The following is a 24,917-nucleotide window of genomic DNA, read 5'->3' as shown; positions in this document are numbered from 1 at the left end:
GATTTCATTTATGTTTTAGTTACAAAATATGTACAAATCATGTATATTTAAACTGAAGAACCGATTGGGACCCGAACCCGAAAGTACAATGGGTAAGAACCGATTGGGACCCGAACCCGAAAGTACAATGGGTTATACCGGTTCTTTGAAGATTTACCAACCCCGACCCGAACCCGATATAACCTGAACCGGTCCCGAACCGAACTTTTATATAACCCGAATGTGATTGATTTTGATAAATCCGAAAAACCAAAACCCGAATGGATAAAACCGAAACTCGATTGGGACCCCGAATGCCCATCACTATGAATGACACATAAGAAAAATCAATAAAGTGACTTCTCGATGAATATATAGTAGGATGTCTGTAATTATAGCCATATACTTATTACCGTGATATTCTGTTTTAGACATATGTGGCCAGTGAATTGAATATACTAATATAGCGTGTTTGTAAGAAAGTATATACTTCTTCTGTTTCAAAATGATACATGTTTTAGAAAAAAAATTGTTTTTAAAAATTTATATTTTACATTTTCAATGTATGTAATAATGGCATATTGTAATCTTCAAAGATATTAATTGTGATTATTGAATTTTGTTTGGTTAAAAATTATAGGAAATAGCTAAACACAAAAAATATTGTATTTATCGTTAAAATTTTATGTGTTTTTGTGTGAAAACTTTAGAATATACGTTATTTTAAAACAGATGGAGTATGTAATATGTACCACTAATTTAAGGATAATAAATTGTAAATGTTTGACTCATTAAGCCGATTTCTATAAGTAGAAAACTGACTATGTTGAAAAGAGCCGTCGTGAAATATATTTCACTATTACACTCCTTTCTCTCATATATTTAAACTCCATTTCTCGCAAGAACACACATATTTTGTAAAATTAGTGTTTTCAATAATGGTCCATTTCTTTAATTTTCTGTTCCAAATGACCACTAAATGTGAAAAGTATTATTTTTTCAGTTTCATTTTAATTGTCGTTTTAGATTTATATACAGAAATTAAGAAAACAATTAATTTTCATATTTTTGGAATAAAACATCATTCTCTATATATCTAACCAGATTTTAACCAATTTCTTATATATTAAATCGCAAGTCACGTGGCGAATCAAATCCTGACAAGTGGAACTGTTTTTTTTTTAATAATTTAAAAATAAACAAAAACAAAACACGTTTTTGTTCATAAAATATGGAAGTTTCAAAAATTCAAATAACCAACATTTTATAAATTCCATATACGGATGAACCATGTGAAACAATTATCTTTTATTTTTTTATTTTTTTATCAATTATTTGAAGCAATTATCTGTGTCAATATATTTTTATTCAGCATAATGTTGTCTGATTATTATAGAAAACATAGTTATTTTTGAATTTTTCTTTGCATCTCCTATTTTTCTGAACTCTAAAAGTAAACTAACAATTCTCATAAATTTTAAGCTGCGTTGAATTATATAGTTTATATACTAAATCACAATTCACTTGAACAATAAAATAAAATTCAGACACATGATAAATATTTTACAATTTAAAGCAAAATTACAAATCAAAAAAAAAAGCATAGAATTAAAACAAAACCTTTTTAACCGAATATTTGATTTACTCACAGAATCCTAGTTTTCTCTCAAGTCTCTTCTCGATCGCCAAGTTTTCCATCTAAAGATCTTCGCCTCTCCGATGGTTAGTCTTCTTGCTGGCGCCGGAGAGGGATCCTTTGCCCTGCTTCATACAACTCTTCTCGCGCAATTTCTTCATATCCAAGGTTTATTCTTGCTTGGTGGTTGTGGCTCTCGCTCCGGTTATGTCTTTCTGGTGCAGCTTATAGTCTTCAGAGTGGCGTTTCGTAGTCGACTATGTTGGATTCCCGACAAAGGTTTCAATTTCACTTTTCATCGAGGGTCGTAGCAGATTTCCAACAAAGTGAGGGTATACTATTCATTCTCTTAAAATTGGAGGGGATAATAGGCCGTTAGAATGCTAAACCCCTAAAATAATGAGCAGATAGGAAGCTGTTGGAGATGCTCTAAGTCTTTAACAATATACGGTTCATATCACAGCATATATTTTGAATTAATTATTTAATATTATTATAATGTTCTTACCATAAAATTAATAATTTTGATCAAGGTTCTAGATATCGGTAAATGCGTCTAGGCGCCAGTATAGGCGGAACTCGGCCTTAGCCGAAATGATTTTTCTAAAATCCAATTTAAATTGTTCTAAATCGTTTAAATTAATCTAAATCAGTCTGAATATGTTAAGTTAAGCAGTAATGTTAGTTTAAATCTTCAAATTTGTCTAATTTCTTTTGTTTTTGCATATCTATTTTTGATAACTCATCACAATACTTTTATAATTAAACTAAAAACTAAAATATTTCATATAAACATAAAATACGTATAAAATAAATCATGCATACGCCTCGTGTAGGCTTTGAATTATCCGCCTAGTCGCTAATCCTCTATAAAAGGCCTAGTTACCCGCCTAGTGATTTCTTCAACATTTATTTTGATAGAAAAGAGATATGATATCAAATTATTAAATTATATTTGAATGATTTTAATTGATTAAAATATATTTACATAACGCGTTTCCAGAATACTAACTTAAGTGTGATTTGAAACACAAATATCTGAAATGGATTTGGAAAGATTTTTTTTTTAAAATATTCTTCGAAATAATGTAAAATAAATGTAACTAATCAAAAACTAAAATTAACCATTATAAAAGATTATTAAATTTCTATTTTTATTCTTTAAAGATGCTTATATAATTAATCATTATTAAAGTTAACTTAAGCATAACAGGTAATAAACTAACGTTTCATATGATATTATATAGAAATGTAATTTTAAAAATAATGTAAAATATATGCAACTAACTAAAAACTAAAATAGAGATACTAATAATGTCAATTGGTGATAAAAACTACTCATTAAGAATATATATATGTAACTCACACTTATTAAAAGAGAAAATTTCTTAAAAATACACAGACTAAATTTCATTTGCTAATAAAATACACAAACTATTTTGGATCTCCATTTAATACAATTTTTTTTGAAATTCATAGATTTTACGCATCTTTTTAGACGGCGTTAACTATATTTAACGGAAGTGATGAAGACATTAGTATTTAATTAAACACGTGTTTAAATTGTGAAAATAAAATTCTTTAAAAATACATGAACTAATTTTCATTTGCTAATAAAATACACTAACTATTTTGGATACCCGTTTAACACACGAACTAATTTTTCTTTTCCATTAAATATACATGCTTTTGAAATTTACAGATTTTACATATCGATTTAGACGACATCAACTATGTTTAACATGATTTAGACGATGTCAACTATGTTTAACAGAAATGAAGACGATGTTAGTTTTTAATTAAACATGTGGTTAAACTGTGAAGGGTAAATTTCTTAAAAATCCTCCTGATAGATTATATTGTTAGCTTTCTTTTCATTACGCTTCCATAGTGTAAAATTTTTGTTTATGAAATTTCAAATATATTGATCATAGTAGAAATAATATATATATACAACCTAATTCATAACACTAAACTTATTTATCATAGTGTAAATTAACCTTGATTGAATCATTATCACTACAATCAAAGCAAATAATAAGAATTAGAAATACATAACACTAAACTAATTCTAAAAGCAGAAACTCGTTTAAAATTACCTAGTTTTCTTCGTCTTTTCACGATATGGAAATCGACTTCACTTCCAAGAGATATAAAGGGAAATCAAAGCGAAGAAGAAGTAAATGAACATAGTTTGGAGAATAAAAGAGGTTGGAACAGATTAGGGTGCCAAATTTGGATTGAAACTAACTTGAATAAGGGCTCAATCGATTTGAGAGGTTTTGGCTGAGGGTGAGCGTGTTTTTCGCAGTTTAACTACGTGTTTAATTCAAACTAACGTCATCTTCTGTTAAACATAGTCGACGTCATCTAAATCAATGTGTAAAATATGCAAATTCCAAAAGTTTGTATATTTAATGAAAAATAAAAATTAGTTCATGTATGGGTAAAATGTAGACTGGACCGTAGTTTTGGTAATGATGAATGGTTCAGCCTCTTCCCACGGGCTCAAACAAAGTATCTGGAGATGAGAGCTTCAGATCATCGTCCGATCAGAGTCGATTTTGTTTATGAACCGGATGACAGAGGAAATGGCCGTTTCTATTTCGATTCCAGGCTGCTTGGAAAAGCGGGTATTGAGAAGATTGTTGAGAAAGGTTGGAACATGCCAGAGTGGGAAGGAGATATGAACCTGATGGAGAGGATCAATAGATGTCGCACTGAGCTGGCAAGATGGAAACGTTCTCTACATATGAACTCCAAAAATAATATTGAGAGATTGTCCAAGAGATTGGAAGAAGAGATCGCCAAGCTTCACCCAAACTTTAGAACAATGGCGCATCTTAAAAGTGAGCTTGCTGAAGCCCACAGATAGGAGGAGTTGTTCTGGAGGCAAAAATGTAGGGAACTGTGGCTCATAGAGGTCGATAGGAATACGACTTTCTTCCATAACAGTGTCATGGGAAGGAAAATTAAAAACAGGGTCCTGATGCTGAAAGATGAATTGGGAGCAGAGTTGTTTTCAGAAGGAGCAAAAGGAAATCTTGCTGTAGAATATTTTAGAGATCTCTTCATGAGCACAAATCCTCATGATTTGGAGTCGCTGTTCGAAGGTCTTGAAAGTCGTGTGTCTGCAGAGATGAACGAGAACCTTACCAGACCGGTTTCACCTGAAGAGATCAAACTAGCGGCATTTAGTATCAAAGGCTCGAGTGCTCCTGGGGAAGATGGACTGACCGGTGCTTTCTACCAAAAATTTTGGCATATCGTGGGGTAAAGCATAACAGAGGAAGTTCAAGGTTTTTTCAACTTCTCAAAAATCCCAGAAGGTTGGAATCACACACAGCTCTGCTTGCTCCCAAAGATACAGAATCCTACTATGATGAAGGATATGCGGCCGATAAGCTTATGCTCAGTTCAATACAAGATTATATCTAAAGTCTTGTGTCAGATCCTGAAGTTGGTACTCCCCTTGTTGGTCTCGGAGACACATGGGGCATTTGTCTCGGGTCGTTTAATATCAGACAACATCATCATGGCTCACGAGATGGTACATGGTCTGAGAACAAATGATTCGATTGGAAAACAATTTATGGCGATTAAGACAGATATGTTGAAGGCTTACGACATAGTAGAATGGTCATTTCTTGAAGTTCTTCCCGAAAAGCTAGGCTTTAATCATGTATGGATCAGATGGGTCATGACTTGTGTGACCATTGTGTCATATACGATATTACTCAATGGTCAAACTCATGGACTGATCAAGCCGGAGCGTGGGATAAGACAAGGCGACCCACTTAGCCCTTTACTCTTTATCTTGTGTGCAAAGGCTTTAGTTAATGTTTTGAACATGGCTGAAAAGGATGGCAAACTGCATGGTATCAGGCTGAATAAGGATGGACCAGCGGTTCACCATTTACTGTTTGCTGATGACAGTGTCTTGATGTGTAGAGCGGAAGAGAAGGAGAGTGCTACGATCGTTGAGTATGTGCGTCTGTACGGTGAGGCGTCAGGGCAAGTAATCAACAAGACTAAGTCATCTGTAATCTTTGGAGCAAAAGTTCCTGGAGTTACAAGGGAATTGATTAAGCGTATCCTGGAGATTGATAAAGAAGGTGTGAGATGGCACCTATCTGGGTTTCCCTGAATGTTTTCAAGGATCCAAGAAAGATCTCTTGAATTTCATTCGGGAAAAGCTTCAGGGACGTCTCCAAGGCTGGTTTCTTAAAGCTCTGTCACAAGGAGGCAAAGAGATCTTGTTGAAGTCGATTGCGCTAGCCCTCCCGGTATATGCGATGTCAGTTTTCAGATTGCCTAAGGACATGTGTGACAAGCTTACAAGTGCCATGGTTGAGTTCTGGTAGAGTAATGGGTCAAATAAAAAGAAGATAGCGTGGGTGGCTTGGCAACGGTTATGTAAGAGGAAAAAAGAAGGAGGTTTAGGCTTTCATGATATCAGCTCTTTCAACCAATCGTTACTTGCGAAGCAAGCCTGGAGGATACTGAAGAACCCTGACTCTCTGGTGGCGAGGGTTCTTAAGAGTAAATATTGGAAGAATGAAAATTTCCTAGAGAGTGGCGTGGGTTCTAGACCGTCGTACGCATGGAGAAGCATTCTCTATGGCAGAGAGATGCTAGAAAAAGGTTTGATTAAGAGAATTGGGAATGGAAGAGATACAAAGGTCTGGTCAGACTGTTGGATTCAGGACCCTTTCCCTGCCAATGTATCGGCCTGATAGCATTGTTGACCTTAGTCTGTCGGTGTCGGATCTACTAATCCCTAACTCCAATATATGGGATGCTCAGAGGATCAGAAACATGTTTGTTGACGATGATGTCTCACGAATTTTGAACATAAGGCCGGCCTTTAACCTCAGTGATCGACTATGTTGGGCGTTTACGCGAGATGGTTCTTACTCGTCTCAAAGTGGTTATAAAATGATCGAGTCGCTGCGCCCGGGTATAAATGATCTTTCACCAGTGGAGAAAAGAGTGTGGAGTAACATTTGGAAGCTTGAAACTTCCCCAAAGATCAGACATTTTATTTGGAGAGCCTTGGCAGGTGCTTTAGCTGTGTCTGATCAACTTCGTTACAGAGGCATCCCTGTTGATCGAAATTGCAAACAATGTAGTCACGGGGTTGAAACCATTTGCCATGCTCTTTTTAACTGTCCGCCGGCAGCTAATACTTGGGTAGCGGCTGGTTTACCGCTTCCACCGCGTGGTCTATCTCAAAACTCAGTTTTCCTCAATATCTTCCACCTCATGTCGTGTATAAGAAGTAAGGAATGCCCTTCAAACCTAAAGAAGAGTATTCCATGGATCCTCTGGAACATATGGAAGGCGCGTAACACACTTGTCTTTGAAAGTAAGGTGGGATCCTGCTTCTATTCTTAAAAAAGCGGAAGAGGAAGCTAATGAATGGTTTAAGGCAAACTACCCTGAAGAGCAGACGTCTGAGGCTCCTCACGTGAGCCAACAAAGGGAGGTCTCATGGTATGCGCCTCCCCACGACCGGCTGAAATGTAACATTGGTGCTTCATGGTCAGCCAGCAACAGTCGAAGTGATGCATCATGGGTTGTAAGAGATAGATAAGGTAAGGTTCTGATGCATAGTCGTAGATCTTATTATGCAGTAACAAATCGTGAGAGGGCAGAGTTGCTGGAAACTCTATGGGCTGTTGAGTGCATGCGTACAATGCGTAAGAACAACATTATCTTTGAGTCTTGTTTCCTGTTGGCTAGAACTAGGGAAACTCTATGGGCTGTTGAGTGCATGCGTACAATGCGTAAGAACAACATTATCTTTGAGTCTTGTTTCCTGTTGGATAGAACTAGTCTTCTAGAATCTGGCCAGTCTTCGGAAGTAGGGGGTGTGGTGAGCCAAATTATGGGTAGCTTTCAAAGTTTTAACTCTTGGTCCATGGAGTATGTGCATTCGAGCAGAAACAAGGTAGCTATGTGTATTGCAGCAAGTGTGACTGAAGAAGGAAGATATCAATCATACATTGCAAACAACAACCCGCACTGGCTTTTGTCTCTTATTTCACAGGAAGCGGAGAATGTGACTAGTATTGTTTAAATGGTTCACTACCGTTTTCTCATCGTGTCTTTAGCTCTTTTGTGTTCGAGCTTTTCACTATCATGCCTAGTGGTGTGTCTTGTGGTTTTTTAGCTTTCAACTTCATTTGTGTTTGGATCTGATACATTTGCCTAAAGGGTTTAATACCATTCAGTGTTAAAAAAAAACGGGGATCCAAAATAGTTCGTATATATTATTAGCAAATAAAAATTAGTTCGTGTATTTTAAAGAATTTTCTTTTCACAATTTAAACATGTGTTTAATTAAATAGTAACGTCATCAACACTTCCATTAAATATAGTTAACGCCGTCTACAACAATATGTAAAATCTGCGAATTTCAAAAGTTTGTGTGTTTAATAGGCAATGAAAATTAGTTCGTATGTTAAACGGAGATCCAAAATAGTTTAAGTATTTTATTAGCAAACAAAAATTAGTTTGTGTATTTCCAAAGAATTTTTCCTTATTAAAAATAACTTGATCTTTGTTTTGTATTGTTGTTAGGCCACTTATTTTCCGTTGCCTTGTTAGCTTTATCCTAAACAAACTAACCTAAAAGTTTACATAACACAGTGAGAAATGGCTTGTGACCAAATGAAAAGTGCTTCGTAATTGGTTTTAAGTTGCACGAAATTTATTCATAGTGATACAACCTATAAACTTCGATGGAATTCCACTTAATCTTTACTCCATACATATAATATACATACAAGTACAACCAAAGATTTATTATTTTACTACCCTCTCGCTGGTCTCCAACTTTCATCTCACTTAACACTTATGAAAAACACTAAAACTAAGAACTAAACATGCTTCTCCTAATGAACAACAACATGAAGCTGGTGATGCATAATGACTAGTTACTAATTTACAAAGAGCCAAAAGATCATACATTACCCTCTACGTTCGATCCCCTTTCATCTCTTAAAGATGTTCGACTTTGTTCAATTGTCTCCTCCAACTTTCAACATTAAAGCAGCCTTGAGCTGATCATGATTGAAGAACTGGCTCCCCATCTTCACAGTAGCTTGTTGAATCATCAAATCATTCACCACAGATAAACTAGCGTGATTCACTTCCAAATCCAGTTCCTTAAGCGCGTCCATGAATCTTGAACCAGGATGATTCTTCTTGCTGCATTGTACACGAATCATCACATCCCAACCTATGATCTTCACATCAATCTCCATTTCTACAGAACTCGCCGAATCTTGATACGACGATTTGCGTTCTCTAACCGCCCTGGACGCGCCGCTTTTACCGTTTCCTTCCTTGCTCATCCCATCTAGCTGCTTCTGAATCTCTTCTTTGTCTGACTCCGCTTGCTGCAGCTTCGACTTCAGCTCGTTGATATACGAAATGGCGTCTCCAAGAAGAGAAGCTTTGTCCATTTTCGACACGTTGGGAACCACAGCTCTCAAAGAGTAGAATCTCTGGTTTAGCTTCTCCCTTCTCTGCCTCTCTGCTTCCACATGGTTCAATGGCTCTTCTCTTCCGTTAGCCGGTTTTCTCCCACGTTTCCTCGGTTTCTTCTCCGGTTCAACCACAATTGCTTCCTTAACCACCGACGCTTCAAGATCAGAATGATCAGACTCGCCGGATTTCGCGGTGGATCGAACCACCGTGCTGAAAGAAAGCATTCCTTCTTCGTTGTTACTCCCTTTGGACACCGGAGACTTCCTCTTGTTGCTCTCCTCCGCCGTGAAACTCAGAGTTTCGCTAGGTTTCATCATCTTCGACGACCCAGCTTGAAAGTTGAAATCTTGCTCCACAAGAAACGGGTTCTGAGGGTTTTTTCTAGGGTTTTCAACCGAGCTCTCGTTCTTCTCAAGCTTATGAGAACCGGATTGAACCGGTTCGATTGCCGGTTCAGTGATCCACAAAGCTGGATCGTTCTCTCCTTGGTCCGGATTCAGACCAAACCCCCAAGAAGAAGCTTCTCCACCGTTACCGTTGTTCGAATTGAACAGACTGTTGACTTTATCCATCAGATCTGAGCTTTGACTTATCGCTTCCGAAGAACCAAGCTCAACGACGCCGTTTTCCGCAGCGATACACACCATCGTCTGCAGCCCGTAAATCTGACCTTGACTCGCCCGTTCACAACCCGACCCGGTTAAAGCACCCGACCCGGATAACCAAATCACGCGAGAGTTTAAGAAAGATTCCCCGGGAAGTCCAACGCCGTTCGCGAAGCTCTGAGTCATCGAGACCAAGAAGAACCACTCTGTATCCGTGACTTCCTCGTCGTTGGAATCATCGGAGACTCCCACTCCTCCGCCGGAGATCAACGAGTTAAGCTCACGGATGACTCTCTTCCGATGCTCTTGCTCCGCCGGATTCGAGTTGGAGCTCTTCTTCTTCTTCTCTTTATCTTCTTCTCCTTTGTAATACCCGTCTCCCCATCCGAGGACCACCGCGTTGTCTCCCGTGGGAGATTCGAAGTCGTGCGAGATCTGCCAGAAGATCGCGTAAGTCCATTTTTCACCGGCGGATTCGATCAAAGCTTGGAGACGTTGCTGGAGAGTGTCTTCGTTGAATTGGGAGAGTGAAGGAAGAGAAGGAGTGGGAACAGGTGGTTGTGGCCAGAGAGATGAGTGGTTCGTTCTGATGAAAGCTTCCATCGCCGTCGACGCGTTGTCTTCGGTGGGTGCTGACTCGTTGAGTAAGTAGTCGTTCATGTGAACATCTGGTGGAGAAAGGGAAGATGAAATTTTCCGGTGAAAGTTGAAGACTTTTCTGGTCTGGAGAGAGAGAGAGAGGTGACGTGTTGGAGGAGAATCAAAAGTGGAAACGCTACGCAAATGGCGTTTAGTGATTGTCTGAAGAGGATTCTCTACTATATTTTATTGTTAGAAAATTGTTTTTTTTTTTCCATAAAAAATATGCTCAAAGATTTGAGAGTTGCAACTTGCAACACTCCCATATTATACGACAAAAGCTCGATTATAAAATTATCAAATATTCCGTTACTATTACAAAAACGTAAATTTTATCAATTGTGAAATACCTGTGGTCCGCCAAAAAAATATTATTTATATGATCATTTTCACTTGGACCACTCTTTTGTCCACCAAACATTTAAATACGTTTCTATTCCAAAATATGTGCCAGAATTATTTGTTAATTTTCCCTGTCGCAACCAAAATAAATTCCGTAAAACTATTTATTTAGTTAGTTGGAAAATAAATATGAATACTATTTTTTGTTTAAGCGAAAATACTGTTTAACTAAATTTATCTTTAAATTCTAAAATATGTTATTTTCCATCCCAAATGAATTCAGCAAAAAACATTTATTTCTTAGAAGATAAACTGAAAATAATGGTTTAATGGATTGTTGATATTAGTTTAAAATCAGAATTGTATACCGATGTTTTAATCATTGTAATGGCGACAGAATTATCTACTCTTCCTCAGATTCTACGGTCCAAAATATACAATTATAAAGTACAGAATTCATTAATCGATGAAAATGATATTAATCAATTATTAACAAAAAGTATAATGAAATGATATTTCTCTCATGTCTCAATTAGTCATATTCGGATTAATAACAAAAACTACATATCATGTTGGGACAATTGTGTGTAGCCAACTTTTAATTATTTGGGTCCTGGCTAGGCCTACTCATGACTGATTTTCATGATTTTCTTACTAATACTGACATTTTTAATTAAAATCTTTGATAATTGTTTCATACAGAATATACCATATTTTAGTCCACAGTTCTAATTTTCAACCGTTTTGCTATAAATTTCATGACCACCAAAATATGTCATTTCAAAAAAAAGTTAGACATGAAATTCTAAAAAAAAAAAGTTACATATGATAATGACAAAAAAAAATTACACATGATATTGACCATAAACATGATATCCTCGAAAAAGGAAGAAAAATATTCAGTGACAATATACATGATTTAATACACAATATAAAATTGGTTAAGTCAGGATGGCTAAAATGCTCTTCTTCACGTGTTTCTCGTGGATGCTGTGACTTGCAACAAACTTTACGCCCACGGCCCACTAATCACAGAGTAACACCATATGGCATATACTTATGATCATAGTCATAACATAATAAATTAGTTGTATTCCTTTAGCTTTTAGCTAGTTTTGCAAAGACATAAATATGTCACAGAACACAATTAAGGGATTTCATAACATAATTATTATTTTAATAACAATGTATCATAATCTAATTGTTTCTCTCTAGTGATCTATATTTCAAACGACCAATTTTATCAATACCATACTACAAAAGAGATCAAAATAATATTTGACAATTAAGAGTTTAAAAAGAGGTTAGTTAATAACTTCAAATTTAGAACCTATAAGTAAACCAACAATTAAAATGAAAAAAACTGAACAATGTTTCTATTGGACAAACACATAAAGATTCTAACAACTTGTGACAATTTTGGACAACCAGAAGATTCCCGAGAGTTTGTTACAAATTTGTTTTTTGTGATATTCTTTAAAATATATTTGTATAACAAAATAGAAAGTCCAGTTCTTTCGACAAAACGAAATATATTGTCAATCAAACTGAGATGTTGCAGAGCAATGGTACAAAAGAGTGAGGACCCGTTTCTTTTTCCATCTGGATCAGCGATCTGGATGAGGATGAGAATTTTGTTTGTTTAGACACTAAAAGTGCAACTCATTCGCATGGATCATCCGAATGACTTTCAAAAATTTAGGCTTAATTTTAAAGTTCATCCAGCTGAACCAATTTGGATCATTTGAATGGAGATGATTCATTCAAAATAGTATAATGTCTATTATGCTCTTAATGTAATTCACAAATTACAAATCTAAACATAATATCATTTTGTCACACACGAAAACTGACAAAACCACAAAAATGTGTTTTTCCGCAAAAATCTAAAAACTAATTTTTCACGCCAAAACCTCAAAAACGCATTTTCTCGCCAAAATTGTAAGAACATGTTTTTCCGCCAAAATTGCGAAAACGTGTTTTCCCGCAAAAACGTGTTTTCACACTGAAACCCCAAAACGCAATTTTCCGCCAAAAGACAATAACATGTTTTCCCGCCAAAATCGCAAAAACATGTTTTCCCGCCAAAACTAGAAAATCTCGTTTTTCCCGCCAAAATTGCAAAAAACACGTTTTCACGCTAAAACCCCAAAAACGCGTTTTCCCGCAAAAACGTTTTTTCCCGCCAAAATTGCAAAATCTCGTTTTTTCCGCTAAAACCAAAAATTTTCATTTTTCCACCAAAAAGACGTATTTTCCCGCCAAAACGCGTTTTTCCGCCAAAATCGAAAAAAACTCATTTTCCCGCCAAAACCGAAAATCTCGTTTTCTCACGAAAACCGCAAAAACGTGTTTTCCTGCGAAAACCGCAAAAACGTATTTTCCCGCCAAAACCGCAAAAACGCGCTTTTCCGGCAAAACCAAAAAAATTTCTTTTTCCGCCAAAACCGAAAAATGTGTGTTTCCCGCTAAAACCAAAAAATCTTGTTTTCCCGCCAAAACCACAAAGAAACTCGTTAATTTTGAAATAATTATAATGTAAATATATTAGACTAAATAACTAAATGTAAGATAGTTAAACTTAATATCAAATATATTATTAAATTAACACAAATGTATTTTTGTAATTTGTTTACTAAACTTAGTTGGATGGAAATGAAAATAAATAAACAAACAAAAGTTCAATTTAGATGATTCATCTAGATGAACTATCTGGATGGACAAACAAACAGTCACAAAAATCTGAATGGATCATCTGAATAGATCATACAAATGAATCATCTGAATGGAGATGACAAATGGTGAAACAAACAGCCCCTTAGTCACTCGAGTGGATGAACAAAATTTAGTTATAAATTATTGTTCAAAGCACCCTATTTAGCTATACATTGTGCAACTTTATCCTAAGACATGGAAGAAAGAACATGACCTGATATGGACTGCCGTACGAAGAGCTTCCACCCAGAAGGTTGAAGGTAGATGAGCTTGAAAGAGAAGGCTACGCACTGCATTGTTAATTGTGCGTATTATCCTCTCTGATTTTCTGTTTTGTTGAGAAGCGTAGGGACATGAAAAACGGAATATTATATCCTTTGTTGCGAAGAAATCATGAAACTGTTTGTTATTGAACTCGCCACCGTTATCACATTGAAGTGACTTTATATCTTTACCAAATTGGTTCTTAACATAGGTGGCGAAGTTGACAAACTTAGAGTATGTCTCATGTTTGTATTGCATGGGGTAAACCTAGAGAAAGTGGGTGAAGTGATCAAGGAAGAATACGTAGTACTGGATCCCACTTATACTCGGTATTGGCGAGGTCCATAGATCAGATTGAACGATTTCAAAAGGCTCTTTGAAAATGTTTGTAGAAGTAAAATAGGGATGTTTAGTGTGTTTGGCAAACTGACAAGCTGAGCATAAATGAAATTGATCTCTTTTATTACATGATAGAGATGAAGTAGATAGCAGAAAATTTAAAGTTTGATCGCCGGGATGAGCAAGGCGGCGATGCAAAACATCAGAAGAAGCAGTGAGAAAAGCTGAGGGCTGCGTAGTCGCTTTATTATTGAGATCGTGAAGAGGATACAAGTCTCCAGTGTTGTCACTGCGGAGAATTGTCTTCCTGGTCGTTAGATCCTTCACAGAAAAATTGAAAGGATCAAACTCAACATAACATTTGTTATCACGAGTAAAGCGACATACATAAATTAAATTTTTGATAATTGAGGGTGTGACAAGAACATTGTTTAGAGAAAGAGGACGAGATTTAGTAGGAAAAGAGATGTATCTAGATGAGTTTATTGGAATCCTACCTCCGTTTGCAACGGTGACTGTTTTTCCGATGCTAGAATTAAAAATGGACTTAAGATTACCTGTGGTGTTGGAGAGATGTGCTGTTGCGCCTGAGTCCATATACCACTGGTTATCTGACGGATCCATGAGTGTCAATGTGTTGAATGCCGAAGCGAAATCCATTGTCGGCTTCTGTTTTTGGTTCGCAGCATTGCCAAACGCTCCATGATGTTGTTGAGGACGAGCTCCAAGAAGACCTTGTTGAGGGAAAGGTATGTTAGGTAGTTGAGTCCATGGATTGAATTGTTGAGGAGGCCACATAGGGTAACCGACGTGTTCCATTGATTGAACTGTGGTCGGTTTTGATTGTAGTTGTGCCTACCTCTGCCCCGATTGTCACATCTTCCTCTGTTTCCTCTGTTTTGGTTGAAGCGTGCTGGTTGTTGTTGTTGGTGTCCGCTCTTGGAATCTGAGTTTGAGACTGTGGCAATGAGCACCTTGGCGGAGGAAGATGACGCGTCATTTGTGGACAGTGTCTTCTTACCTTTGCCAAGACGATCTTCTTCTAAGATAAGCATGGAACGGGCTTCCTCAAAAGTAGGAAAAGGCTGACGATGCATGATGACGTTGATGATGTTGTCGTACTTGCCATTGAGTCCGTTGAGCAAGTATGTGACCAAGGTTCTCTCTGTGATTGGTGCGTCAACGTTAGCTAGGAGATCCAAGATTGACTTGAGCTCTTGATAGTAGGCATGGATAGAGAGATCGCCTATCTCTGTCGTACGAAATTTGTGATCGAGTTGGATAGCGCGTGCCTCTTTGTTGTTTCTGAAGAAGTTCTCAAGGCGAATCGAAATCTTGCGTGATGTTCCTCCATGTTTGAAGGTGCCTTTGAACAAGTCCTTGGACATGTTCCGTACAACCATAGTTTGACTAAGCCGTCTCGCTTAGTCCACGCAGCATCATCGTCGTTTGCTGGTAACAACGTTCCTTCTAGATGACCGGAGACGTCGAAACTCTGGCAGTGGGTGAGAAAGAGCTCCCTCCAGGCATCATTGTTGCCGTCGTCGAGATCCAAGAGAAGGGAATGTAATGTTTTATATTGGTCACACCATAAGCTCTCTCAGCGGCCATTTTTTGATTCAGAAAGATAGAGGAATGAATGAAAGAAGAAGAAAAGGAGAAGAAGCGTGAGAGAGAGATATTGAGAATAGAATTGGTTCAGGAACGAGAACCCTCTGATACCATTTAAGTGAATATGATTTCCCCTGAATATTTACGTTATCATTCCTCAAAATATATAGTACAATCGAATGATAGATATCAGGGAAGTTCTTAACTAATAGAAATATACACAAGCAATGATCTTACTCTTCGCAGATATGGGATTATCTTATGAAAGGTATATTGGGGAGTTCTTATACAAATGTCTGGCAGAAAGTGGTAGTGTTACTAAGTAGAGCAGACAGAGAAAGGCGGAGAGTGTTTTGTACAAGATATGCCTTTCAAGCAAGTATTCATATGATTTGGAGAGAAAGAAATAAAATCAAGCATGGAGAGCAACCACTTCCCTTAGGCGCAGTAAAAAGGCTTCTTGATAAAGGAATAAGAAACAAGTTAAGTCTGATGCGATACAAAGGAGGGAGAGGGTTGGAGAACATACTTCAATATTGGTTCAATACAAAGGTGTAGAGTTTTTTTTTCTTTTGCTAAAGATCTTTTAGAGTAAATGAGTATATGATAGAAGTTGCTCTTAAATAGGTCTACACTTAGTTGTAATAAAGCTTTTTGATTGAATACAAATTTAACATTTTTTTTAAAAAAAAGAAAAGAAATATACACAAGCATATTCTAATAGATACAAGAGATAATGCTTATCATCTAATAGACCTAAACTTCAAAAGCTCACCAACTAATATCATTGCGGATATTCCCATCAAACCAAAAAAAGTTGTCCTGCCATTGCTACACTGTATGAGTGTCTTGCAATCTCCTTGAAAGATTATCGAAGTCATTTCCATCGAAAACACACATTGAGTTGACATGAACAGATTTGTTGCTTCGAAGCTGTCACTAATAGAGGACAAGTGAACAAAGTGTGGTTGAAATTTTCTTTCAGCAGCACAACAACGTTGACAGGTTATTATGTATTGGCAGATTAGTAGGAAACCCACGATGTTCATATCGTGAAATGGGCTTCTATAAATGGGCCAGATAGGTCCATTAAGTTTAGTATTTATTTAGCTAATCTAATGTTAGGCCTGATCTATCGAAAACGAACAAAGCATTATTAAAGTACCTTTACAGGTTTTAGAAGAAACCAAACGAAAACACGAAATAAAAAGAAAATAATAATTTCTCAACAGCTTTGAAGAAGAGAGAGTTTGATCCATCGTCGTCGTCACTAGTAGTTGTTCAGATCTCTCCAGATTTTCATCTTCTTTCGATCTGTAAAATCTCCTGCATAGCTCCTTAACGATGGCGACTGAGAATCACGCGGATAAGAACGTTGTGTTCAGAAAACTCAAAGCCAAATCCGAGAACAAGGTTGGTTAGCTTTCTCCCAACTTCTCGGATTTAAATTATTGAAATTCGATCAGATCTGGAGCTAATACGGCCTTGATTGTAGGTGTGCTTCGATTGTAGCGCGAAGAATCCAACCTGGGCTTCGGTTACTTACGGCGTCTTTCTCTGCATCGATTGCTCTGCTGTTCATCGAAACCTCGGTGTCCACATCAGCTTCGTCAGGTCTGTAAAACGCAGCGTTTAATCGAACTCCCTAGGCTTAGTTCTAGCTTTTAGCAATTTCGTGAAGTTCTAGATAGGGTTTTGAGGTGTGTGGCTGGATTATCCAATACGACGTCGGTTCTTTCTGTTACTTTGATTAGGAGAGGAGATTCTTTTGTCTTCTATGGATCTTAATCAAATTGATTATTAATTTTTAGGTCGACGAACTTGGATTCGTGGAGTCCTGAGCAGCTCAGAACGATGATGTTTGGTGGGAACAACCGAGCTCAGGTGTTTTTCAAGCAGCATGGATGGAACGACGGTGGCAGAATCGATGCTAAGTACACTTCGAGAGCTGCTGATTTGTATAAGCAAACTCTCGCTAAGGAAGTTGCTAAAGCCATGGCTGAAGAAGCTCCTTTGCCTTCATCTGTTGTTGCTACTTCTCAGCCAGTGGAATCATCTGAGCCTCCAGCAAAAGAGACTTCTTTGGTTATTAAGCAAGAGGCAACTGTTGCTGTCTCTTCTTCACCAAAAGCTTCCCAGGGAGCTGTGGCTAGTACCTTTAAGAAACCTCTTGGTGCTAGAAAGACAGGGAAGACTGGTGGTCTTGGTGCTCGTAAGCTTACCACTAAGGTAAAAGAGTTTAGTTTTCTTAAGAGTTGAAGTGTTGGCTTGTCCTCTCTTTTCTTGGTTTTGTTTAAGATTGTTCTCTAATGTTATGCAGCCAAAAGAGGACCTTTATGAGCAGAAGCCTGAAGAGCCTGTACCTGTGATTCCTGCTGTTTCTTCGACTAAAAACACGTCGTCATCATCAGCTGGATCATCGTTTGCCTCTCGGTTTGAGTACTTTGATGAGGAGCAGTCTGGTGGGCAAAGTGGCACACGAGTGCTTAGCCATGTCGCTCCACCAAAGTCATCGAATTTCTTTAATGAGTATGGAATGGACACTGCTTTCTCCAAGAAATCAACCTCAAGCTCCTCAAAAGTTCAAGTAAAAGAAGTCTTTGCATTTTCAAACATAAGAAGCCAAGAAAGAGATAGATTTCACAATTTACCGACTGTTTTCTTACTTGCGTAGGTTGAAGAAACTGATGAAGCAAGAAAGAAGTTTTCAAACGCCAAATCGATTTCCTCTGCTCAGTTTTACGGGAATCAGAACAGAGATGCTGATCTTGAATCAAAAGCTACACTTCAGAAGTTCTCGGTATTTATTGTCACAAAACCAAAAAAAACTTTTATATATATGTAAATTTAGAAGGTCTAGTTTAGATTTACCTATAATGCGATTACAAAAACTAACAGGGCTCAGCAGCTATTTCAAGTGCTGATCTTTTTGGTCATGGACAAGATGATTCCAACATTGATATCACTGCAAGTGATCTCATCAACCGAATTTCTTTCCAGGTAAAATAAATTTCTTAGTAAGAAGTCAGTTTCGTTAACTCACTTTTCTGAATTAACTTTGTTTTTCCCACGGCCAGGCGCAGCAAGATGTGTCCTCTCTTGTGAACATAGCGGAAGAAACGAGCAAGAAGCTGGGGTCATTGGCATCTGGTATATTCGGTGATCTTCAAGATAGAATGCTCTAAGAAAACATGAAACGATCTTTTGCCACAATGTGGGATTTGAAAGGGTTATAAAAATACTTTTTATGTTTGTTCTGTACCAATATATTTGACAGTTTCAGTTTCAACCAATGTTGTGAAAAGATTAAAAAACATCAAAAGTTAACAAAGTCACTGAAATCAATCCTGTAGGATCTCGATATTTGTTGTTAACATTCTCTTGGATCCTAATTGTTTTTTTTGTTAAATATAAAACGTTAGATAAACATCATAAAAGTAATTGTAATTGACTGTGTTACAAAAAAAGAAAAAAAAGTAATTGACATGGTACAAAATAAGTGGATTTTAAATATAAAAAATAACTGGATAAAGATAAAAGGTAATAAAGAAACAAAACAGTAGAGTATATAAACCAACAAATTCATAAACTAGGTTAACAATTAGCATATTTCCTAGTTCATCAGTTTAAAGGATATTTAATAATGACAGATTAGAAATCTTGAGTGTAAAAAGGAAATTGGTCAAAAAAAGGTCCAAAACGTTTACAGTAAAACCGTCTGGAAAGAGGTGAAAACAAAACCCTAAGAAAAGAAATATGGCGGCATGATTTTCCCTCCCAATTCAAAACCCTTCCTTGTAGACTCTGCTTCTCTCCTCCTCCTCGGTGGTATCTTCCTCCTCAGTTTCCTCTACTTCACCAAACTCCGTAGCTTCTTCCTCAGAAAATTCGATCTAGGTTTGTTGTTGATGGCGGAATCGTCGCCGATAATCGAAACCCTAGACGAAGACGAGTCTTCACCCACCGCTCCGATTCGAGCCCTTGTTTCTCAATCGCTCACTCTTTCGTCCCCAATCCCTCAGATTCAGGACCAGTCTCCTCCTCAGATCCAAACCCTAGATGAATCCCCCTCTTCGTCGGCTGAAGAGATCGAGTGCGGAGACCTTCAGATGATGCCAACGGCTCAGATTTCACCTGACAGCAGCAACAGAATCGGCTCGTGTAATCGTCGTCCACCAAAGAGACACATGCGGTATTTTGACTATAGTAGTGACGATGACGATGATCTCAACGACAAAATCTTCCGATTCAGGAGCGCTCCACACTCTGTCTATGGAGACTTGTATAATCACCCTTCAAGGAGGAGATACATGCCGAATTTCGACTATAATAGCGACGATGATCTCAAGATGGAGCTCCCAAAACCTATTGATATCTTCTCATGCTCGTCTCCTAAGAACAAACCCACTGGCGTTGTATGTTCCCTTCTATCAAAAATAATCTCTTTTTTTTTTGTTGTTTTCAAACAAATTTATTTAAATAACTGAATCTTTTTTTTTTTCTTTCAGGGTGCTGGATTGAATAATTCAGGGAACACTTGTTTCATAGCTTCCGTGTTACAGTGCCTTACTCACACTGTTCCTCTTCTCGCTAGCCTTCGCTCTTACAAATATCACTGCCCTTGCAACTGTAAGTGCACTGTTCTATGTTCTGATTTTGAGTTTCTGTGTCTTGATTGTTTTATGATCTCATTTTACTTTGTGTCTTTATTGTGTTTATGGTCTGATTTTAGTTGGTGTTTTGATTGTTTTATGATCTCATTTTACTTTGTGTCTTGACTTTTTCATGTTCTGATTTTAGTTGGTGGCTTGATTGTGTTTTATTATCTGGTTTTACTTGGTGTCTTGTTTGCATTTTAGGGTCTGATCTTAGTTGGTGTCTTGATTTGTTCACAGTCTTTCATCTTATAGCTCATTTTTTTCATTCCTTTCAGGTGGCAATGAGAGTTTCTGTGTTCTGCGCTCTCTCCGATATCATATTGAGCATGCTCTGAGGTCTTCAGGATTTGATATAATGATTGATCGGTTTCGTGATAACCTTTATTGTATCCTTCTCACCTTTAGTATTTTAGATTCTGTTCTCTTCTGTTTTCATAGCTTTGTTTTTTTTCATATCTGTTCATGTAAATGGTTTTTATCCTTAAACCAACTACAGATTTCTCATCCGACTTCCAGATAAACCACCAAGAAGACGCTCATGAGTTTCTACAGTCGTTTCTGGATAAGCTAGAGAAATGTTGTTTGGATCGTAGCCGTAGAGATAACCCTCCCTCTGTCTCTTCTCAAGATGTTAACATTGTTGACCATGTCTTTGGTGGGCGTCTTGTTAGTAAGGTAACAAATTTCAATTCATTACCATACTAATTATCTACTATTTAAAGCAAAATTTTCATATACATAGACTCTTATATTATTATATTTTCCTTTTCAGCTTCGTTGCTGCAACTGCAATTCCGTTTCAGAAACATTTGAAACGTCCCCTGGATGGAGTCTTGAAATTGAAGATGCGGAAGATCTTTCTAGTGCTCTAGAGTCTTTTACATGTGTTGAAAAACTCGAGGACCAGTTTACCTGTGATGACTGTAAAGAAAAAGTTTCAAAGGAGAAGCAACTTAAGTTCGATCAGCTGCCTCTTGTTGCTACGTTTCATTTGAAGAGGTTTAAGAACAATGGAGTTTATATGCAGAAGATCAACAAAGATGTCAAGTTCCCTTTGGAGTTGGACTTGCTCCCTTACATGAGCAGTAACGAAAATCCTGAAGTAAGTGAAACTTCGCTGACCTTTTGCTCTGTAAAGCTGAGATTTCAATGTCCTAATTGTAACAGACAATCATGTTCTTATTCTGTTTATTCAGGTTTCCACTAAATACCATCTCTATGCCATGGTGGAGCATCTTGGGAGTGGTACATATTTTGGTCATTACTCAGCATATGTGAGATCAGCTCCTGAGACATGGCATCATTTTGATGACGAAAAGGTGATATAATCATTTTGATTTTTGTGATTTAATTCTGTGTAGACTTCTCTCAAGGATTTGCAACTTTTCCATTTGGCAGGTCAGGAGAATCAGCGAAGAATGGGTTCTATCAAAGAGTGCGTATATGTTATTCTATGCAAGAGAAGGAACTCCTTGTTTCGCTAGTGCGTTTGAAGAGCTGAAGACACTATTTGAAGCCACTCCGATTAATTTCTCGCCCAAGTCGGTGCTAGAGACTACTACTACCTGTAGCGAGGAGTGTGTAAGCGACCTTAGTTACCAGACGGTCTCTGATTCCAGCAACGCCTGTAACGGCTCGGTGGGAGTTTCAATCCCGTGTGGAAACTCATCAGATTACCATTGTGATGAGGCACAAGATGAAGTGTTTCATTCGGCAGAATCTAACAGTGGTGACGAATATTTTGCGTTTGACTCACCGAAGGCTGATGACTCTGAGAAACCATTTGCTGCGACCTTTCACCAAGAGGAGCGTCCTTTGTATCCAGATGGCAACAGAGCTACCACCGATGACGCGTATGTGCCTGTGCTCAAGATTCAAGAGCAAGTCTCGTCTCCAAAACGTAAAGGTACCATCTGTTACCATGTTCTTTTTATTAGACTCTCAGTTGAGACTTGGCTCTTATGTTGTGTTTTTGTTTGATTATATGTACAGCTGCCGAGAGAGCTATCATTGGTGAAGAAGCTTTTCTGACTAAGCGCAAGATGCAAAAGCGGAATCCGTTTTCGAAACGCCAAGGTAACTACTTGTGTATTTGATAGCTTTTGTTTTTAATTATATAGTAGATATGTGGAAAATAATGTTTAATGTAAGATGAGAGAAACGTTGAAGATCCTGAGTCTGAGTGTGTGTGATTCTGTAACAGGAAAAACATTTCAGATTCGACGTGAGCATCTGCAAAATAAGAAGAAGAGGGAAGAAACTTGTATAACAAATCCTTTTAGAATCATTGTTGCTGCTGCTTCAGATCCTAAGGAGAAAAACCATGCTGTTTCATATCTCAGGAGTAGGCCTTGTTCATCTCGGTCTCGATTGCTTGTTGCAGCTTTGGGTGTTAACGTCAAGAAGAAGAAAGTCTCTAACATCAGAAGATCTAGTCTTCACAGGAATCTCTCTGAACGGCAATGAAAATGAAAGCTTGGGATTAACTTTCTTTATTTGTTATGACGGTTTAGATTATATAATTATATTAGATCAAATTTTGTAAAGTTCTAATCAAAGTTCTTATATAAATTATTCTATTGATTTTTATTAATGCTATTTATTCATATAAATTGGAAGAGAATTAATATTCAGTTACTAGGAAATACAATTTTCAATAATGGATACAAAATGCTTTCAACCAAAGCATTTTCAACCAAAATGGATACAAATCATCATTTAATTTCCAGCTTTTTTGTTTGTTTTACTTTGAGTTGGTGTCTTCATGGAGCATAGCCACCACCCCCGTGTCCACCGCCTGAACCACCACCACCGTAAGCACCACCATATTGGCTGCCGCCTCCACCTGAACCTCCTCCACCACCACTGCCATATCCTCCTGCTTCACCACCATAACCACCTCCTTCACCACCACCACTTCCATAACCACCCCCATGAGCTCCACCTCTGCTGTAAGCTCCTCCTCCGCCACTTCCTCCACCACCACCACCTCCATAGCCTCCGGCTACTGACCCACCTCCGGCTCCTCCTCCTTCGCCGCCTCCATAAGAACTACCAACATAAGACCCTCCACTTGCTGATCCTCCTCCACCTCCATGACCACCTCCACCTCCAGCAGCACCTCCATACTCACCTCCACCCACGCCGCCACCTTCACCAGCTCCACTTCCGTAACCACTAGCATGCTCACCTCCACCACCGTAAGCTGATCCTCCACCGCCTCCGCTTCCACCACCTCCCCCACCAGCATGACCACCAATTACACCACCAGCTCCTTCACCACCACCACTTCCATAACCGCTAGCATGATCTCCTCCACCACCGTAAGCAGCTCCTCCACCACCACCACTACCTCCACCGCCACCAGCATGTCCACCATAACCACCAGCTGCTCCACCGTAACCACCACCTCCACCTTCTCCTCCTCCGCTAGCATACCCACCGGAAGAAGAAGCTCCACCACCGCCTCCACCATGACCACCACCACCAGCATGTCCACCATAACCACCAGCTGCTCCACCGTAACCACCACCTCCACCTTCTCCTCCTCCGCTAGCATACCCACCGGAAGAAGAAGCTCCACCACCGCCTCCACCATGACCACCACCACCAGCATGACCACCATATCCACCAGTTGCTCCACCGTAACCGCCACCACCTCCTTCTCCACCTCCACTAGCGTATCCACCGGAAGAAGAAGCTCCACCACCGCCTCCACCATGACCACCACCACCAGCATGACCACCATATCCACCAGTTGCTCCACCGTAACCGCCACCACCTCCTTCTCCACCTCCACTAGCGTATCCACCGGAAGAAGAAGCTCCACCACCTCCTCCACCATGACCACCACCACCACCACCGGCATACCCTTCAACTCCTCCATATCCACCACCACCACCCTCTCCACTACCGCCACCATAACCACCACCAATCACTCCATAGCCTTCACCACCTCCACCACCATGACCAGACGGAATTTCGCCGTATGTTAAGAGATTCCGGCTAGTGGCGTAGCAAATGCCAACGCCGACTAAAAGAAAAAAGACAGTTGAGAGAGCTTTGAGAGAAACCATTGTTTTAGTAGTATTATTTGAAGTTGATGAACTAAAATGAAAGGTCTCAATGAGGTATTTATAGTGATTGGGGTCTTGTATGTTAAGCCGCGTCCACTGACAAAAGTAAGAGTGGTTGATGAGGCAGAGGCGCATGCCTACTAAAAGCATCTTCAGCCCCACTCCGTAATTTACAAAATAGAGTAAAAAATAGAGTGATGAACAAAAAAAAAAGAGTAATAGGATTTTTGTTTGTTCATCATTTCATTTTGCAGTAAATTATGAAGTGGAGTTAGGGATCTTCTTATGACTTTAAAAGTGTAGATTTACTGTCCCTACCATTACTCCTAATTTTGGTTTTAAATTTATTGAAAATCTCTCTAATCTAATCAACATTCTTATAACTTGTAGCTCTATAACAACTTTTAGTGACCAATTTGAATTGTTAAAAACAAGACCCTAGTTATAAATTTGAGTTTAAGATGTGATAAGTTGATAATGTATCGGGTGTTGTTTAGCTTAAAGCCAAAAAAAGAGAGATACTCCGTATTTAGGAAGGTCTGGAATTCTAACATCG

General features: G+C 38.2%; 5 protein-coding genes across 6 annotated transcripts; 2 read left to right on the top strand and 3 right to left on the bottom strand.

Annotated features, from left to right (window-relative positions):
• Nucleotides 1–8,345: 8,345 nt before the first annotated feature.
• Nucleotides 8,346–10,613, bottom strand: LOC106306243 (transcription factor MYC3). Its single transcript, XM_013742789.1, has one exon. It carries the CDS (start codon nt 10,375–10,377, stop codon nt 8,641–8,643), a length of 1,737 nt encoding a protein of 578 aa, XP_013598243.1. The 5' UTR covers nt 10,378–10,613; the 3' UTR covers nt 8,346–8,640.
• Nucleotides 10,614–14,302: 3,689 nt separating this feature from the next.
• LOC106303010 lies at nt 14,303–15,419 on the bottom strand. Its single transcript, XM_013739389.1, has 3 exons — nt 14,876–15,419; nt 14,574–14,750; nt 14,303–14,337 (listed from the first exon to the last, which is right to left on the bottom strand). The coding sequence occupies exons 1-3, from the start codon at nt 15,417–15,419 to the stop codon at nt 14,303–14,305; spliced, it is 756 nt and encodes a 251-aa protein (XP_013594843.1).
• A 1,361-nt stretch (nt 15,420–16,780) lies between these two features.
• LOC106301275 (probable ADP-ribosylation factor GTPase-activating protein AGD9) lies at nt 16,781–18,972 on the top strand. The gene is made up of 7 exons (XM_013737638.1): nt 16,781–17,040; nt 17,123–17,241; nt 17,439–17,856; nt 17,948–18,214; nt 18,302–18,427; nt 18,526–18,627; nt 18,705–18,972. The coding sequence occupies exons 1-7, from the start codon at nt 16,972–16,974 to the stop codon at nt 18,810–18,812; spliced, it is 1,209 nt and encodes a 402-aa protein (XP_013593092.1). The 5' UTR covers nt 16,781–16,971; the 3' UTR covers nt 18,813–18,972.
• Nucleotides 18,973–19,317: 345 nt separating this feature from the next.
• LOC106306633 (ubiquitin carboxyl-terminal hydrolase 21-like) lies at nt 19,318–22,859 on the top strand. The gene is made up of 9 exons (XM_013743312.1): nt 19,318–20,042; nt 20,136–20,256; nt 20,561–20,671; nt 20,782–20,960; nt 21,058–21,387; nt 21,482–21,604; nt 21,684–22,191; nt 22,278–22,361; nt 22,489–22,859. The coding sequence occupies exons 1-9, from the start codon at nt 19,392–19,394 to the stop codon at nt 22,749–22,751; spliced, it is 2,370 nt and encodes a 789-aa protein (XP_013598766.1). The 5' UTR covers nt 19,318–19,391; the 3' UTR covers nt 22,752–22,859.
• Nucleotides 22,860–22,887: 28 nt separating this feature from the next.
• Nucleotides 22,888–24,384, bottom strand: LOC106306634 (glycine-rich cell wall structural protein 1.8-like). Of its 2 annotated transcripts, XM_013743314.1 has the most exons (2): nt 24,115–24,384; nt 22,888–23,991 (listed from the first exon to the last, which is right to left on the bottom strand). In XM_013743314.1, exons 1-2 carry the CDS (start codon nt 24,359–24,361, stop codon nt 23,048–23,050), a joined length of 1,191 nt encoding a protein of 396 aa, XP_013598768.1. In that variant the 5' UTR covers nt 24,362–24,384; the 3' UTR covers nt 22,888–23,047. The 2 variants fall into 2 exon arrangements, with proteins under 2 accessions (XP_013598768.1, XP_013598767.1); XM_013743313.1 differs by having other exon boundaries at nt 22,888–24,384.
• Nucleotides 24,385–24,917: the final 533 nt, after the last annotated feature.

The sequence above is a fragment of the Brassica oleracea genome, chromosome C7 (assembly GCF_000695525.1).
Source record: "Brassica oleracea var. oleracea cultivar TO1000 chromosome C7, BOL, whole genome shotgun sequence".
Taxonomy (NCBI): Eukaryota; Viridiplantae; Streptophyta; class Magnoliopsida; order Brassicales; family Brassicaceae; genus Brassica; species Brassica oleracea.
Note: the sequence above shows the minus strand (reverse complement) of the source record. Positions and strands in the feature narration are given on the sequence as shown.